The sequence below is a fragment of the Nannobrachium achirus genome, assembly GCF_963921795.1.
Source record: "Nannobrachium achirus genome assembly, chromosome: 13".
NCBI lineage: Eukaryota > Metazoa > Chordata > Actinopteri > Myctophiformes > Myctophidae > Nannobrachium > Nannobrachium achirus.
This window is the reverse complement of record NC_137833.1, coordinates 19841982-19856952: the sequence shown is the minus strand read 5'-3', so window position 1 is coordinate 19856952 and position 14971 is coordinate 19841982. Positions and strand designations below refer to the sequence as shown.

The 14971-nt window shown below is 43.8% G+C and overlaps 1 protein-coding gene across 2 annotated transcripts; it reads right to left on the bottom strand.

Annotated features, from left to right (window-relative positions):
• Window positions 1-2972: 2972 nt before the first annotated feature.
• On the bottom strand, window positions 2973-7229 carry csgalnact2 (chondroitin sulfate N-acetylgalactosaminyltransferase 2). Of its 2 annotated transcripts, XM_080740989.1 has the most exons (9): window positions 7070-7229; window positions 6731-6883; window positions 5118-6031; window positions 4506-4722; window positions 4181-4282; window positions 3854-4032; window positions 3641-3735; window positions 3373-3454; window positions 2973-3270 (listed from the first exon to the last, which is right to left on the bottom strand). In XM_080740989.1, exons 3-9 carry the CDS (start codon window positions 5767-5769, stop codon window positions 2978-2980), a joined length of 1620 nt encoding a protein of 539 aa, XP_080597115.1. In that variant the 5' UTR covers window positions 5770-6031; window positions 6731-6883; window positions 7070-7229; the 3' UTR covers window positions 2973-2977. The 2 variants fall into 2 exon arrangements, with proteins under 2 accessions (XP_080597115.1, XP_080597116.1); XM_080740990.1 differs by lacking the exon at window positions 6731-6883.
• Window positions 7230-14971: the final 7742 nt, after the last annotated feature.

Below are 14971 nucleotides of genomic sequence, written 5' to 3'. Positions count from 1 at the left end.
CGTACAAATGGAACCAAATGGATGCATGCAGCCATCCCCAGCAGTAGTGCCGAGTTGCTTGATTGTACACAATCTTTTAAGTTTTAGTCACTAAATATTTGCGCAATTGTTTTATACACCTACTTCAGCATTCAACTTCAATTGCTGGATTAAATCTTTGTAATCAAAACTTTCCATACAGTAGTCTGTCCATTTTAAGTGCGACCCACACACTGAGTGCATCTGCGACATGCCCACATCCACCAAGAGTGACACTCAGTGCATGTGTAAATGCACCATTAGGTTTATCCCATGTTACTTCTGATTGTGACAGATTATTTTTCTTTTTTATTATTGTAGTTTATATTGTTTTAAGGTTGAATACATTTGTATTATGCCATTTGTCTTAAATTAAGAAAAAAGAAAGTTAGTGAATTCAAAGACATGACTAGTTTGGAGGCAAGTCATAGAACTGGTCAATGGCATTGAATGTATAGAAATGTTTATCATCAAATTAAACATTAACAAAAAAAGATTACATAGCATTACAAACTATTTATTTCATGGTCAAAACGTTATAAAATAAACTCTTCCCTTATACACATGGCAATTTATTTATTTTTGTAACATTGTGTACTGAGTATGCTGAAAGGAAGACATTTGATAGATCTTACTGGATGAGTTGAAAAGGAATGTGATTATCAACCAACAGTTGTCATATTTGCAAAAAATCATTCATTAAAACCACAGTATAGAATATATTAACTACGCTACTATCCTTCTACAAAGAATAAAGCACTTTCTTGCATTAGTCAACAGTACTCATACATGATGCTTCATTCACTTTTGATGCCCACCCTCGGTGACCTATTTGCTCGAAAGAACATTTCTCTCCAAGAAATATATTTTACAAGTATACACCTATGAATTCCAATGGCCTAACAAGAACTCACGTTAACCACTTTAAGCATGGAGGCACATAAAACTTGAGTATTAAACTCACAATTAAAAACATTAAAAAAAATGTATTAGAAAAGTATTTACATTGAGTGGGTGTAAACATTTAGCCCCCGTCTTATCGTCGTGCTGTGAATGATTCTCACTAGGCATAAATGAATCTCTTTAAAGACAAATACTGGCCTCCGTACACCAGGAATCCATGCTTTAAGCTGTTTTACTCCTGGTTTAAACAATTTTGTCAATGCTTCTCTGAAATGGATCACTACTTGTTTCCTAAGCAAAGACAGACAGTGACTGATTGTCCCTTTCAACAGACTATGGACCATAGATACCCTTGTGTACACATCAGCCATTTTGCTCTTCCCTCCTTTGCACACAGCTGTGAACACAGATTCAAACAAGGTCACAACTTCAGTGGCCTAACAAAGGATGAATAATCTCTTTGACATTTCATTTGACTAAACATCAGCTAAAACTATACTGGTACGCTGCTTTTTTCCCCCCTCTACACCAACTGTCTTTGCCAAAAATAGCCAATCTACAAACTCATAATGCATTGTTGCATCAACAACACTTGTTGAACTAGATTTGCCCCAGAATAGGACGTATGAGTCTGTTCTTAAAAGTCCTTTGTGCCATAGTTTCTGAAAAAGTGCGATACAAATAAATGTTTATAAGTATTAAAATGCATCCTGGGTGGGATTTTCCACACCCGAATATGATCGAAGAGCAAAATAGTCAAGAATATGGTCAAAGAAAACATAAAAAAGGTCCCTTTTTAACCACTTTACCAATTTGATCCCATTTTCAAATTGAACAGAAATGTAACAAGTATGGCTCTCTGCAAACAATGTAAGATACCGAAAGAAATGAAAAAAATAATCACTTTATGAACGGCTCTTCCCTCAACTTACAATAAAAGATTACAGCCGTATTAACGACACTACGGGTAGGAATCAGCAGGGGCCGATTGACCCTTTGAGTACCTGTTTCAATGCAATAACAATTATGCAAGAAAACGGCTACAGTTATTTCTTTAGGGCAATCCATACCAATGCAACTACTCACAACCTTTATCCCTAATGGCAGTTGCAAGGAGTTGCATTGGTGTGACATGGCCTTTAAACTGTTGTGTTGCAAGGAGTTGCGGTGCGGTTTGCCCTTTAGGGACAGAAAAAAAGATTGTTTAGGTCCCCTTCATATATAGTGTTGCATTACATCAAGTTTGATTTGAGAATCACACCACCGTTTTGGCAGTCATTCCTAGAGATCACAGCAAGGTGTGAAAAACTGGTCTGAGTGAGACTGAGGGGAAAGGGAAAAGAAATTGAGTAGAATCGTTTTGAAGAGGTCTGTATGTCTGATACATGTGCACAGGGCTAAAATTAAGAGATTTATAATCTTTCCAATTACACTAATTGCATGCTTATAGAACTGTAACATTACATTTAAATTGAAGAGATATCTTCCCCTACCCATCCAGGCTATGAACGTTTAATCACCTCCAATGTCACTTGTTTATATTGCTGCTCTTTACGACAGTGTTGTAACGGTGTTCCCAGGTTTCACATTTATCAACACAGTTAGACATTTTTTGAGCGGTGGTCACAACGCTCCTATACGTGGCCGTGTGTGTGGGTCTGTCTGTTTGTCTGTCTGTTTGTCTCCGTGTCCGTAGCCTGCACTCCTGCAGTAACCTTTTCTGACCACACATGTTAAGGGAGGGGCGCTGTTGCACGCGCGCACACACACACACACACACACACACACACACACACACACACACACACACACACACACACACACACACACACACACACACACACACACACACACACACACACACACACACACACACACACACACACAAGTGTGATTTTTGTACATTCATCTGCGTCTACAGCTGAGCGGTGAAGTGGAACAGCGTCTGTCTGTGTAAACAGGTCTTCTCCTTAGTGCATTAATAACGTCATGGGAAGTCGAGGATGCATCACAGCCTTACTGTTTGTCCAATGTGGAAGACTATTAGAGCATTGTTTCAGTCCTCCGATTTGCCTTGGGTCTTGAAGGCCTGCTTGCGGAGATGAGCCTCGATCTCCTCGCGGAACACGAGCATGCCCAGGTGAGAGTGTGAGGCCTCATTCATGGCTTTGGACTGAATGCACATGCGGTATTGCTCTGGTGTCAGCTCGTCCGCACACTGCTTTTCATGCCAAAGGTGGAAGAGGCCCGATACTGGTGTCCGAATAACGATCAGGTCACTCCGGAGATATTTTCTGTACAGGTGGACATCTTCTACGCCCCAGCCTTTTACTTCAAGATCAAACCCACCTAGAAGGTGAAAGAAAATGATGGAAAATGCGGGTTTAATATGTTTTTGTAACACTTGGTTTATCATCAGTGGTCTCTTCATTATAATGACAAATTGCTTACCGATATTTAGAAAATCTGACCGATACTGACAAGTCATTCCGAAGCCAAAATCTCTCCAGAATCCTGCATCCTTCTTGTGAATCTATTTGAGAAAACATCTGGGATCATTTTCCACATAATATACTGTATATATTGCATGATCAAAAAACAAGGGCTCAGATTATGTCACTTTCAAACTATTTTATTTAATTCATAACTGAACAGAATTGAAGTAGAAGAACAATTATGCAATGTTTCTCAAATCAATCATGAAAAAGGTTGTTCATACCAGCTGGAGTTCAATGGGTGGAGCCAGCTCCAAGTTTCCATAAACTATGGCAGGATTATATAGACTGAAAACAACAGGATAGAAGACTTTCTTGTCTGCAGAACACAAAAGCAAGCAGCGTTCAGTATATTATGTGACTCAAACTGTCCGTAAAAGAATTCAGCCACACCGTTAATGGGATGAATGTGAGCTGTAGGCTGGTAAGACACCTACTGGGAACAGCATGAAGACGACAGGCATTAAGGAGCTCCGGTGTGAAGTAGATGTCCACATCACAAAAGAACATTAAGACGTCGCCCCTCTTCCAAGCATGGGCTCCGATGTCCAGACCCCGTCCTCTGGAAAACTCCTCATCCACTGGGACCAGAGTGTAGTTGGAAAAGCTTTCCTCCCTAAGGATCAAAACATGTTTATTTTAATAAATAAATAAAAATAGAGTTGATGCAATGGATTTAACCTCTTTGTCACATTAACCATTAAGGTGTAGTCTTGGAAAGATGAAGGCAGTAACTTGAGGCATTATTTTGCAACAAAACCCACCTGGACAGTTTCTCCAAAGAGGACTTCACTTCTTGTAAACCCTCTTGTCCAAAGTATACTACGGTCAGATGTACTCGCCTATCCTGCTGTATACACACTTCCCTAAAAAACAGTGATATGGATATTATTCAAAACAATCAAAAAGTGAGAGTTGCGTCAGTGGAGACCCACCATAAACGTATTTGACAAAATGATAATATAGTTTCTAACATTTTTGAACAGACAATATCCCTTGAGACCAACATCCATGTGACACTTGTTTGGCAAAATGGCTGCAAAGCAAAAGATGAATTGCGAATTCAACGTCAGACGTATGACAAATCACCTGAAGCTGTGTAAGAACTGCGAGAAGGTTTCTGTCCTGCCCGCCAGCGGCACGATGATGTTGATGACGACCCCGGACGTTTCAACAGACGTACTCCTGACTTTCATTAAGGGGCCGAACGGACGGAACAGTGTGACGTGACGGAAGCTGCTGGACTCCTCCTTTGCGAAGAAGAGCTCATAGAGCGTACCTTTGTCCCGCTCTGTCCTGTATAGTCCTGAAGGAATAATAAAAGGTACACATATTAGACCATTAGGACAATCTAACCATAGGCCTGTCCCAATTATTACATAATCGTCTAATCACAATTATTTGAAATGTTAACACATTTTCAAATTTGAAAAAAGCAGGTCTAAAGCTTACTAGATCAGCCTTTTCTGCTTTATATGTCAATAATTTATAAGTAAATGTAATGTATTTGTCATATCTGCCCTGCCATTTTTGATGGCCTAAAAGGCAAACAAAAATTACTTTAATTGCAATTATTTGAGTGACAATTAATCGTTAACTTAAAATTGTAATTGTGACAGCCCTATCCAACCCTTTCCTCTTATTCTTAATGTGTAGCTGACAGTTGCTGTGTGATCCACGTGCAGAGTGTGTAGTCCTTACCCTCGGTAAAGTGACTTTCTGTGTAGACCTGTCTCTGCATCGGCATGTCGTCCTCCACTCCGTCTTCGTCGTCCGGGTTGTTGATGATGTCCAGCGCGGCCTCGACGACCTCCACCAGCTCGTCCCTGCGGTCTTTGCGGACGGGCTTCTCCTCCGGGTGCCGGGTCAGTCCCATCTCCAGCTGGTACACCTTGGACGAGGTGAAGCTCTCGAACGGCACCAGGGCGTACTCGCTGGGCAGGCGCGCCCCCGTGTTGACCTCGGCCTTGTCGATCTGCGAGTGGAGATACTCCAGCAGGTCTCCCGGCTCCTGGTCCTTGGTGTCGGAGAGGCCCTGCACACCAGGAAGCTCCTTCTTTTCCTGCAGCACCTTGAGCTTCTCGCTCATCTCCTGCAGCTCCTGCTTGAGCTGGGCGATCTGGCGCTTCAGGCTGGTGGCGCGGTTGAGGTGGCGCTCCTCCTGCTCCTGGAGCAGGGCCTGGTAGTAATCCTTCCCATAAGGCTCGCCTGCCAGGCCAGGTAAGACTAGGCTGACGTCGGCCGGAGGGGTGCACTCCAGCAGGTAGGCGAAGAGAAGCAGCACCAGGAGCAAGAAGAGGCCCAGGAACAGCCAGCGCACCCGGCCCTGGGGTGTCAACCCTCGCCTGGGCATCACACCGGCACACAAGCTAAAGCCAGTAAATCTGCATTATATTTCCCTTTTCCCATCCGGTCTCCTTTCAAAGAGAATCTTTCACTCTACCTATGTGTACCCACCCACACATTGTCTCAGTAATAATGTCCACGCCGGTGAGCACTCGTCGTCATACGTTTCTGCATGTTGTCATGTTTTTCAAAACAAAAAGGTCAAAAGGATCTTTGGCAGCTCTTGATTCTCTCAATGTGCAGCTCTCTGAACAGCAACAGACGTTACCCTAAAGCAGAAAACAAATTGAATTTAGTGACAGGCAGTGGCTGTTACTTTAGCTAAACCTCCAGGCTCCATGCAAGCATTATCTTAAGACTCTGAGTTATTAGATGCTGTGTGTGGCCCAGACAGTTCTTTTGGATTTCTGTGGTCAAGACAAGAAAGTGGGAGGTTAGCAGTTAGGTGCTGGCTGCGTGGGCCCTTGTCTGTGTCTGCCTGGAAAAATGTTGTAACACTGAACACTCCCATTCAGCTCAACATCAGGTAGCCACTCTCACAACCATTTTTTCTCGACAATCGCTGGCCAAAATGTCGCCAAGCAAATAGGAACACGTAAACATCTGTGTGTCGCGATACGATTACAATCCATTTAAAGACAAAATGTGAAGTGGGGAAAAAGCAAAAACAGAGGCAGCGACATCGCTTTCGATAGCATAATCCAGCTAGCTGCTGCTGCCTGCTCGACAACAACAGTCCGTCCATCACGAGAGGAAATCTGGAGAGAGCAATAACACTCGTCATGTTCGCAGCAGTCTGCAGGACATTTGATTCCGTCTAAATTAAATACTCTTCAACATAAAGAGTGTGTAGGCATATAAAAAAATAACATTGGAATAATTCGATTGAGAAAATAATCAAAGACACCCCCCCCCCCCCCCCTAAGAAATACGGTAACAACATAGTTACCGTATGTCTGCACACTCACCTGTATTTTTACATAATAGCGAATAATAGTAGGCAATTCAATTCTGCCCTCTTTGTTCCAACACTCACGAAAGTGTTGTCATCCAAAACAATGAATGTCACCGCGGCTGTGAGAGAGAGAGTGGTGTGTGAATTTTCACTGTTGTAATTCAGACTGTAAAAAAAAAAGGTGAGAATACGTATTATTTTGAAAGATCCAGACCGGAAGTCCAGATCTTAACAACAAACCTATTTGGAACTTCCTTTGCAATAAACACGACGCGTCCAGGCAACGGTTTATTCGCGAGAAAGTGAGCTAAGCTAGCAGTGCAGTGGCTGACCACATTGTATAATCACTTACCTAAATGGTGTTGTGTTGGTGTCATTTGCCCGCTGCCTTTATATTAGAGTCACACTAGTATGTGGTCATCAGATCAGACTGTAAGAAGAAAAAACATAGGACAGAACCATAGACGTATAACTTATAATAAGGACAGAACACAGGGCAGCTGAGCTGCTGTTTGATGCCACGGAGCAATAATCACAGTAGTGATTCCGCACACTGCTTCCGGCCTTAAAGTAACCAATCGGAGTGTTGTTACTTATCGCGTCATCATTCAGGCAGCATGCTGATGCTCTGGCTGATGGCTGATGCTAAAAAATAAATATAATATTAAAATACAACAGAATACCAAGCAGAATACTCAAAGTACCAGAAAGAACTTGCAATGGGAGATAGTGTAGTGGTCTAAAGATTGGACTCTCAGTTCAAAGCTTACATGTTCAAGTCCTGCTATATTGCTTTGACATTTTCAAGGTTAAAATACAAAATAATTAAATAAAAGCACCAGAATACACTTGCAGTGAGAAATGTTGTATTGGTCTAAATCTCAGACTCTCAGCGCAGAGTTTCCATGTTCAAATCTCAGTCCTCCAACATTGTTCTAGTAGGCTACTTTGAAATTTTTTAGGTCAAAATATAACAAACCTGCAGTGAGAGATGGTGTAGTCTGTAGTGGTTCTAATATTGGACTCTCATTGCAGAGGTTCTGTGTACAAATATCAGTCCTCCTACATTGCAATACAGCTTTGACATCTTCAAGGTTATAGCCTAAGGTTATAGCCTAAGAGGCATCAGCCTGACATGTATCACTGCTAAGGTCTTCAACCGAATGATACTGAACAGGATACGGCATGCCATCGACCCTCACCTGAGAGAGAACCAAAATGGTTTTCGAGAGGAGAGAACAACCGTAGCACAGATCCTGGCATTAAGGAGATTAATAGAGGAGGTGAAAAAGGACAACCTAGCAGCTGTACTGTGCTTCATTGACTTCAAAAAGGCTTTTGATTCTATCCACAGAAGCAAGATGGTGAAGATCCTTGAGGCCTACAATGTCCCTCCCAACATTCTCCGGGCTATCGAGACCATGTACGCAAGAACAAGGGCCAAAGTGGTGACCCCAGATGGCAGCAGTGAGGTGTTTGACATCCGAGCTGGTGTAATGCAAGGAGACACCCTAGCCCCCTACCTCTTCATCATAGTTCTAGATTATGCGCTCAGGAAAGCCATAGGTGGACGAGAACAAGAGCTTGGCTTCACGCTAACACCAAGGAGGTCAAGGCGGCATCCCGCAGTAGTTCTGACAGACCTGGACTATGCGGACGACATCAGCCTGCTCTCCGACAGCATGGAACAAGCACAAGAACTCCTGAACAGGGTGGAGATAGAGTGTGCCAAAGTTGGTCTCAGGCTAAATGCTAAGAAAACTGAGGTTATCACCTATAACCTACCTGATCACTCACCTCTGACAACAACAGAAGGAGCTGTGTTGAAGGAAGTCAAGGACTTCAAGTACCTGGGCGCATGGGTCGACTCAACTGAGAAAGACCTTAAAGTAAGGAAGGCACTCGCTTGGAGGGCCCTGAACGGCATGAACAGTGTATGGAACTCTAGCCTCCCCCGCCAAATCAAACTTAGCTTCTTCTTCGCAACAGTGGAGTCTGTTCTCCTCTATGGCAGTGAATGCTGGACCCTGAAGCCAACCCTGCAGAAGTCTCTAAATGGGTGCTACACTAGAATGTTGCGTGCAGTACTCAACATCAACAGGAGTGCACATGTTACCAACAGGAGCCTGTATGAGGGTATACCAAGGGTAAGCGAGAAAAATGCCACCAGAAGAATGAGACTAGCAGGACACTGCCAAAGACACCAGGAGCTTCCAGCCAGCAAATTGGTACTGTGGGAGCCAACACATGGGCACCGGTCGCGAGGACGTCCCACAAAAACATACGTGGACGTACTCAAGGAAGACGTAGGGACACAGAACACCAATGAGCTGGCCAGATGTATGGAGAACCGAGATGACTGGAAACAACGATGGAGGGCTCGTCTGAGGACGACCTAGATAGATAATACACATTTGAAGGAATACTCAAAAGCTCTAGAAAACATCTGCATTGAGAGACTATTTAGTGTAGTGGTCTGAAAATCAGACTTTCAGTGTAGAATAGATGTTCCATGTTCAAATCTCAGTCGTCCAATGTTGTTCTAGTAAATAGTACTTTGTCATTTTCAAAGTTAAAATACAAAAGAACTACTCAAAAGCACCAGAATAAACCTGCAGTCAGAGATGGTGTAGTGGCCTAAGCATTGGACTCTCAGTACAGAGGTTCTGTGACATGTTCAAAGTCCTCCTACATTGTTTGCTATACTACCTTGATGTTTTCAAGGTTATAATACCAGTAAGGCTCCCTAATCGGGAGAGAAGCGACCGTAGGTCACTTATCTCCACAAATAGGGCAAAAATGTGTTTTGCCAAAATCTTCCTGATCCATGTTGATGACATGAGTGTAGACATACTGTGTAGTGATTTTCGTGATTTTAGGGCAAAATCTGTAGGAGCAGTGTCCAAAAATGTGTTTTTACAAATCGGCCTGGAGGTGGCGCTATATGGGAGAGATTCATGTTGATGGGATGAGTGTAGACATACTGTGTACCGATTTGCGTGATTTTAGGGCAAAAATTGTAGGAGCAGTGTCCAAAAATGTGTTTTGCAAGAATCGGCCTCATGGTGGCGCTAGAAGAGGGCCATGTGAGAAATGAGGGGTGGGGTCTCCGCGCCGGCAAGGCGGACGAATAGGTACCGGCCCTGGCTGTCCCGGTCGCTCCTAGCCGGAGTTACGGCATTTTATGTGAGCTGCAGTGTAGGGGGTCCTCCACTGGGGGCGCCACCACTTTTGCATCCGTTCTGGAGCACCAGGAGTGGGTGGTCCCCGGGAATTCCCCGTGAGCAGCCCCGTTGGGGTGGTCATTTGGTCAGTTTTGCACATTTGGTTGTTTTTTTACATCTGGGGGTCCCCCAGGGTCCTGGAGCTCCGGGGGTCCTTGGAGGTTGTAGTTTGGCAGGCAAGGAGCGTGTGTGCAAAATTTGGCATGGATCGGGGCAACGGGTGCGGAGATATGAGCAGGGCAAGAGTGTGACGGGTGAGGTGTGACAGACAGACGGACAGACTGACGGACTGACGGACTGACACTTTGTGCAGGGTTTGATAGTAAATGCGACCTACGGTCGCAACAAAAGAAGTAGTCAAAAGCTCTAGGAAACACTTGCAGTCAGAGATAGTGTAGTGGTCTGAAGATCTGATTCTCAGTGCAGAGATTCCATGTTTAAATCTCAGTTCGATGCAGGAATGCATTGACATTTCCAGGCAAAATTACAAGAGAACAACTCAAAAGCACCAGGAGATACCTGTTGAGGGTCCAAATGTACCTTGAAAAGGTCCAAATAATACAAAGATTGATTAAAAGAATAATGCAAAGATTGATAGATTGTCCCTGTGAGTGTGAGGTCAATGTTTTGACCTCACAGGCACCCTTACTTGTCAAACAGAGGAGAAGATCCTCTGCTCCTCCCCTCCCTTTCTAGGCTCTCCTCTCTCTGCTCTGGTGCAGAGCAGAAGCCGTTTGACAAGTAAGGGTGCCTGTGAGGTCAAAACAACGGTTTGGTTGGTCTCAGGACATTGTGTAAACACAATCCAATAAAAAAAAATACTAACTTTGAAGCTAAAGAAATAACCACACTAGCTGGAGGGTAATCCACCGTGTTAGTTAAGAGAGGGCCCACGAAATCTAGCAACAGGGGCAGCCGAAATCTAGCAACAGGGGTAGCTATGAATAAAATCGACTGAAGCAGGTATGAAGGGGTATGATAAAAGGCAGATTTAACCCTATAGGCTATGTGTTTTGGTCTGAATGCCTCCTTTAACTCTAAGCCTTGTCTTTAATTTCAGTGATTTTCTGAATGGGCGGGTCTGAACGGTACTCTTTTGAAATCGAGCCCTTGTTTTATGTCACAAGCCCTTCTTTATGTCACAAAGGGGCTCATTTCCTCTTGGGCCCCCTCGAGAAGGGGGTGGTACTTTTTGGGAGGCTATATTCTAATGACACACTAGATATACAGGTATATGAGTTGGAACCATGAGGTAAAAGTGGTACTAAAATTGCCTTGAATTGGATTGACGCTACATGGTTCTCATTGTGGTACCATGTTAATCTTTTCTGTATTGTTCCCATTTTCACCCAAAGACAGCCAAATATGCAGCGCCCTGTTGACTCTTCATGGTTCTCATGGTTCTTATTTGACCATGTCTCCTGTTCCAGAATGTACCCCAAAACAGGAGATTTTCACCCTTTTTCATATTTGTAAGTAGCCTTAGTAGTAGTTTTTTCTTTTTCTTTTACCATTTCTCATTTCTCACTTTTTGTGTGATAAGTAGGCTAATGTGTCAAAGACCCACTGATATGCATTATACTGTAGTTCCTTGGCTATTTGATATGGGGGGGTTATTTGATTGTTCTTTTTGTTGAAAGGTGTGAGATCTAGCTCTCTCTCTAAAATCAAGGCGAAACACCTGAAAAAAGTGATTCCCATCAAGGCGAAACACCCGGAGGAAAAAAAACTCATGCAAATGAGGTCCAAGTCAGCCTAGAATCTCTCGATTACAGACAGATTGGCCTTCTAGAGGTCTGACTTGGACCTCATTTGCATGAGTTTTTTTTCCTCCGGGTGTTTCGATAGGTTTCGCCTTGAAGGGACTCACTTTTCTCCAGGTGTTTCGCCTTTAATGGGACTCACTTTAGAGATGAAACCACAAGCCAGTAGGCTACGTTTAAATATCTATTAGCTGTCCCGGACAGCAGGACAACTCTGAATGATATGCCCTGACACCAATGATTTGCAACAAATCACCAGTGACAATCCATGGTTCAGCTATTGAGCAAGTTGGTGTCAGACCGCCATTCCGAAACACCGCCATTCCGAACATTGACTAGGGTTAGGGTTAGGGTTAGGGGTAGGGTTAGGGTTAGGGTTAGGGTAAGGGTTAGGGTTAGGGTTAGGGTTAGAAGTCAATGTTCGGAATGGCGGTGTTTCGGAATGGCGGGGTAAAATGGTAAATTTATATAGCGCTTTTAATCCAAAGCGCTTTACATAGATTGTGCATTACATTCACCCATTCACACACACATTCATACACCGGTGGTGGAGGAAACCATGCAAGGCACCAACCTACTCACCGGAGACAATTAGGGGTTCAGAGTCTTGCCCAAGGACCCTTCGACATTAACTCAGGGGGAGCCCGGATTCGAACTGGGAACCCTTCGGGATTTATACCCTTCATGCTCTAATACCAGTTTCTCTACCCCTGAGCTATGCCGCCCCATGCCGCTGTAACCGAGCAAGTTCCATCTTATAAATATCTGGGTGTGATGATAGACGCAACCTTATCCTGGTCCTCTCATATTGACTACATCTGTAAGAGGATACAGCAGCGTATGTATTCCCTACACTGACTTAGATCTTTCGGTGCTAGTAGTCAGATCTTATCTCTCTTCTATACATCTGTTGTTCAAACTGTGATGTTGTACAGTAGCACGGCCTGGTATAACAGCCTATTTTAGTGTATAAGAACAAACTGCATAGCCAAATTAAGATCTGTGCTAAGACCAGTAAGGCTCCCTAATTGGGAGATAAGCGACCGTAGGTCACTTATCTCCACAAATAGGGCAAAAATGTGTTTTGCCAAAATCTTCCTGATCCATGTTGATGGGATGAGTGTAGACATACTGTGTACCGATTTGCGTGATTTTAGGGCAAAAATTGTAGGAGCAGTGTCCAAAAATGTGTTTTGCAAGAATCGGCCTCATGGTGGCGCTAGAAGAGGGCCATGTGAGAAATGAGGGGTGGGGTCTCCGCGCCGGCAAGGCGGACGAATAGGTACCGGCCCCGGCTGTCCCGGTCGCTCCTAGCCGGAGTTACGGCATTTTATGTGAGCTGCAGTGTAGGGGGTCCTCCACTGGGGGCGCCACCACTTTTGCATCCGTTCTGGAGCACCAGGAGTCGGTGGTCCCCGGGAATTCCCCGTGAGCAGCCCCGTTGGGGTGGTCATTTGGTCAGTTTAGCACATTTGGTCATTTTTTACATCTGGGGGTCCCCCAGGGACCTGGGGGTCCCTGGAGCTCCGGGGGTCCTTGGAGGTTGTAGTTTGGCAGGTAAGGAGCGTGTGTGCAAAATTTGGCATGGATCGGGGCAACGGTTGCGGAGATATGAGCAGGGCAAGAGTGTGACGTGTGAGGTGTGACAGACAGACTGACTGACGGACTGACGGACGGACGGACTTACACTTTGTGCAGGGTTTGATAGTAAATGCGACCTATGGTCGCAATTTGGTAGGCCGGTTGAGGTCGTGTTACATTCCTTTAAAGATGCCCAGACTAAGAGTATGCTTAGACTGGCAAAGAGTATCTCCTCTGTCTCTGACCCCTTGCATGTTCTAAATGAGGAATATCAACTATTGCCCTCCATGAGGCGGCTCAGAGTCTCAAAGTATAAGAAAAACAGACTAAAGAACTCTTTTGTACATCAGTCTGTTCTGCTATTGAACCAGAATCGTTGAACCACTGGACATGTTTCTTTCTTGTTCCTTGTTTGTCTCTGTGATGTCTTTTGTTTTGTATTGTATTGTATCTGTCTTGTCTGTACCTTGAACGGTGACGTCATGTGACGCAAAAAGAATTTCAGTGCAAGCTGACAATAAAGTTGTATATCGTATCGTATCGTATCATGCAACCATTATGGCAGTTGCAAAGAGTTGCTTTGGTGCGGTTGACCTTAGAACAGTTTTGTTGCAAGGAGTTGCATGGCGAATCATTAGTGTAAAATTCAATAAAACACAGGAAAATATATATATGTTAAGATTACGTTCTTGGGGGAGGACCCTCAGACCCCGTTTAGGGAATCTCCCCCCTACCCCCTTAAAAAATAGAAATAGAAATCTTATTGGTTCTGACATTCGAATGTTGCCAACCCTGCATATGGTCTGGTGGACTGATGATTGGTCTCTCAGTTCAGAGCAGCCATGTTCAAATCCCAGTTCTCCCATAGCCACTGTTCTTTTACTTGGACCTTTTCAAGGTTCAAATACAAAAGAATTACTCAAGAGCACTCATAGTTAGGTAAAGTTAGCCGAAAGTTAAACCAATCTGGGAACAAAATCAATATCAATATCTTTCTTCACAAATGTGTTCATAAAGGTGTCAACCATAACCTCTGAATTTTCTCATTCACAACTCCCTTGGGGAACTTTGTGCGAGCCAATCAAAGTTGGGGGTATCCCGTGGGCCTGGGATTAAAGGGGGAAAAAATAGAAAATGGCCAATATGAGTGTATGAGGTGTGTAATTAGGGTATTTGGGGGCTGCTGAATCCATTCCAACCATTAGTTATCAGTAAAAATGACTCCTTGGCCATAAAATAGGCCACAACAAACTACCTTTTTGTGTCCATGAGACATAATATTGTCAATTAAAAAAATGGTTGGAGTAGGGTTTGAATTCATGACAACTATTCAAGATCAGGTGGGTAAGCGCACATCATGACACACATGATAACATGATACAATCTGACAAGGAACACTCAAAAGGGTTTAAAGCATAGGGACTAACAGGACACAGGTGAACTCGAATGACATGATTGGCTAAGCCTTAGCCAATTAGGCCTATTTTATGGCCAAGGAGTCATTTAAACTGAAAACAAATGGTTGGAATGGATTCAGCAGCCCAAAAATACCCTAATTAGTAATTACACACCCCATATGCTCATATTGACATTTTTTTCATTTTATCCCCTTTAATCCCAGGCAGGGACGGACTGGGACTAAAATTCAGCCCTGGCATCTTAGCCCAGACCAGCCCCCACAACCAG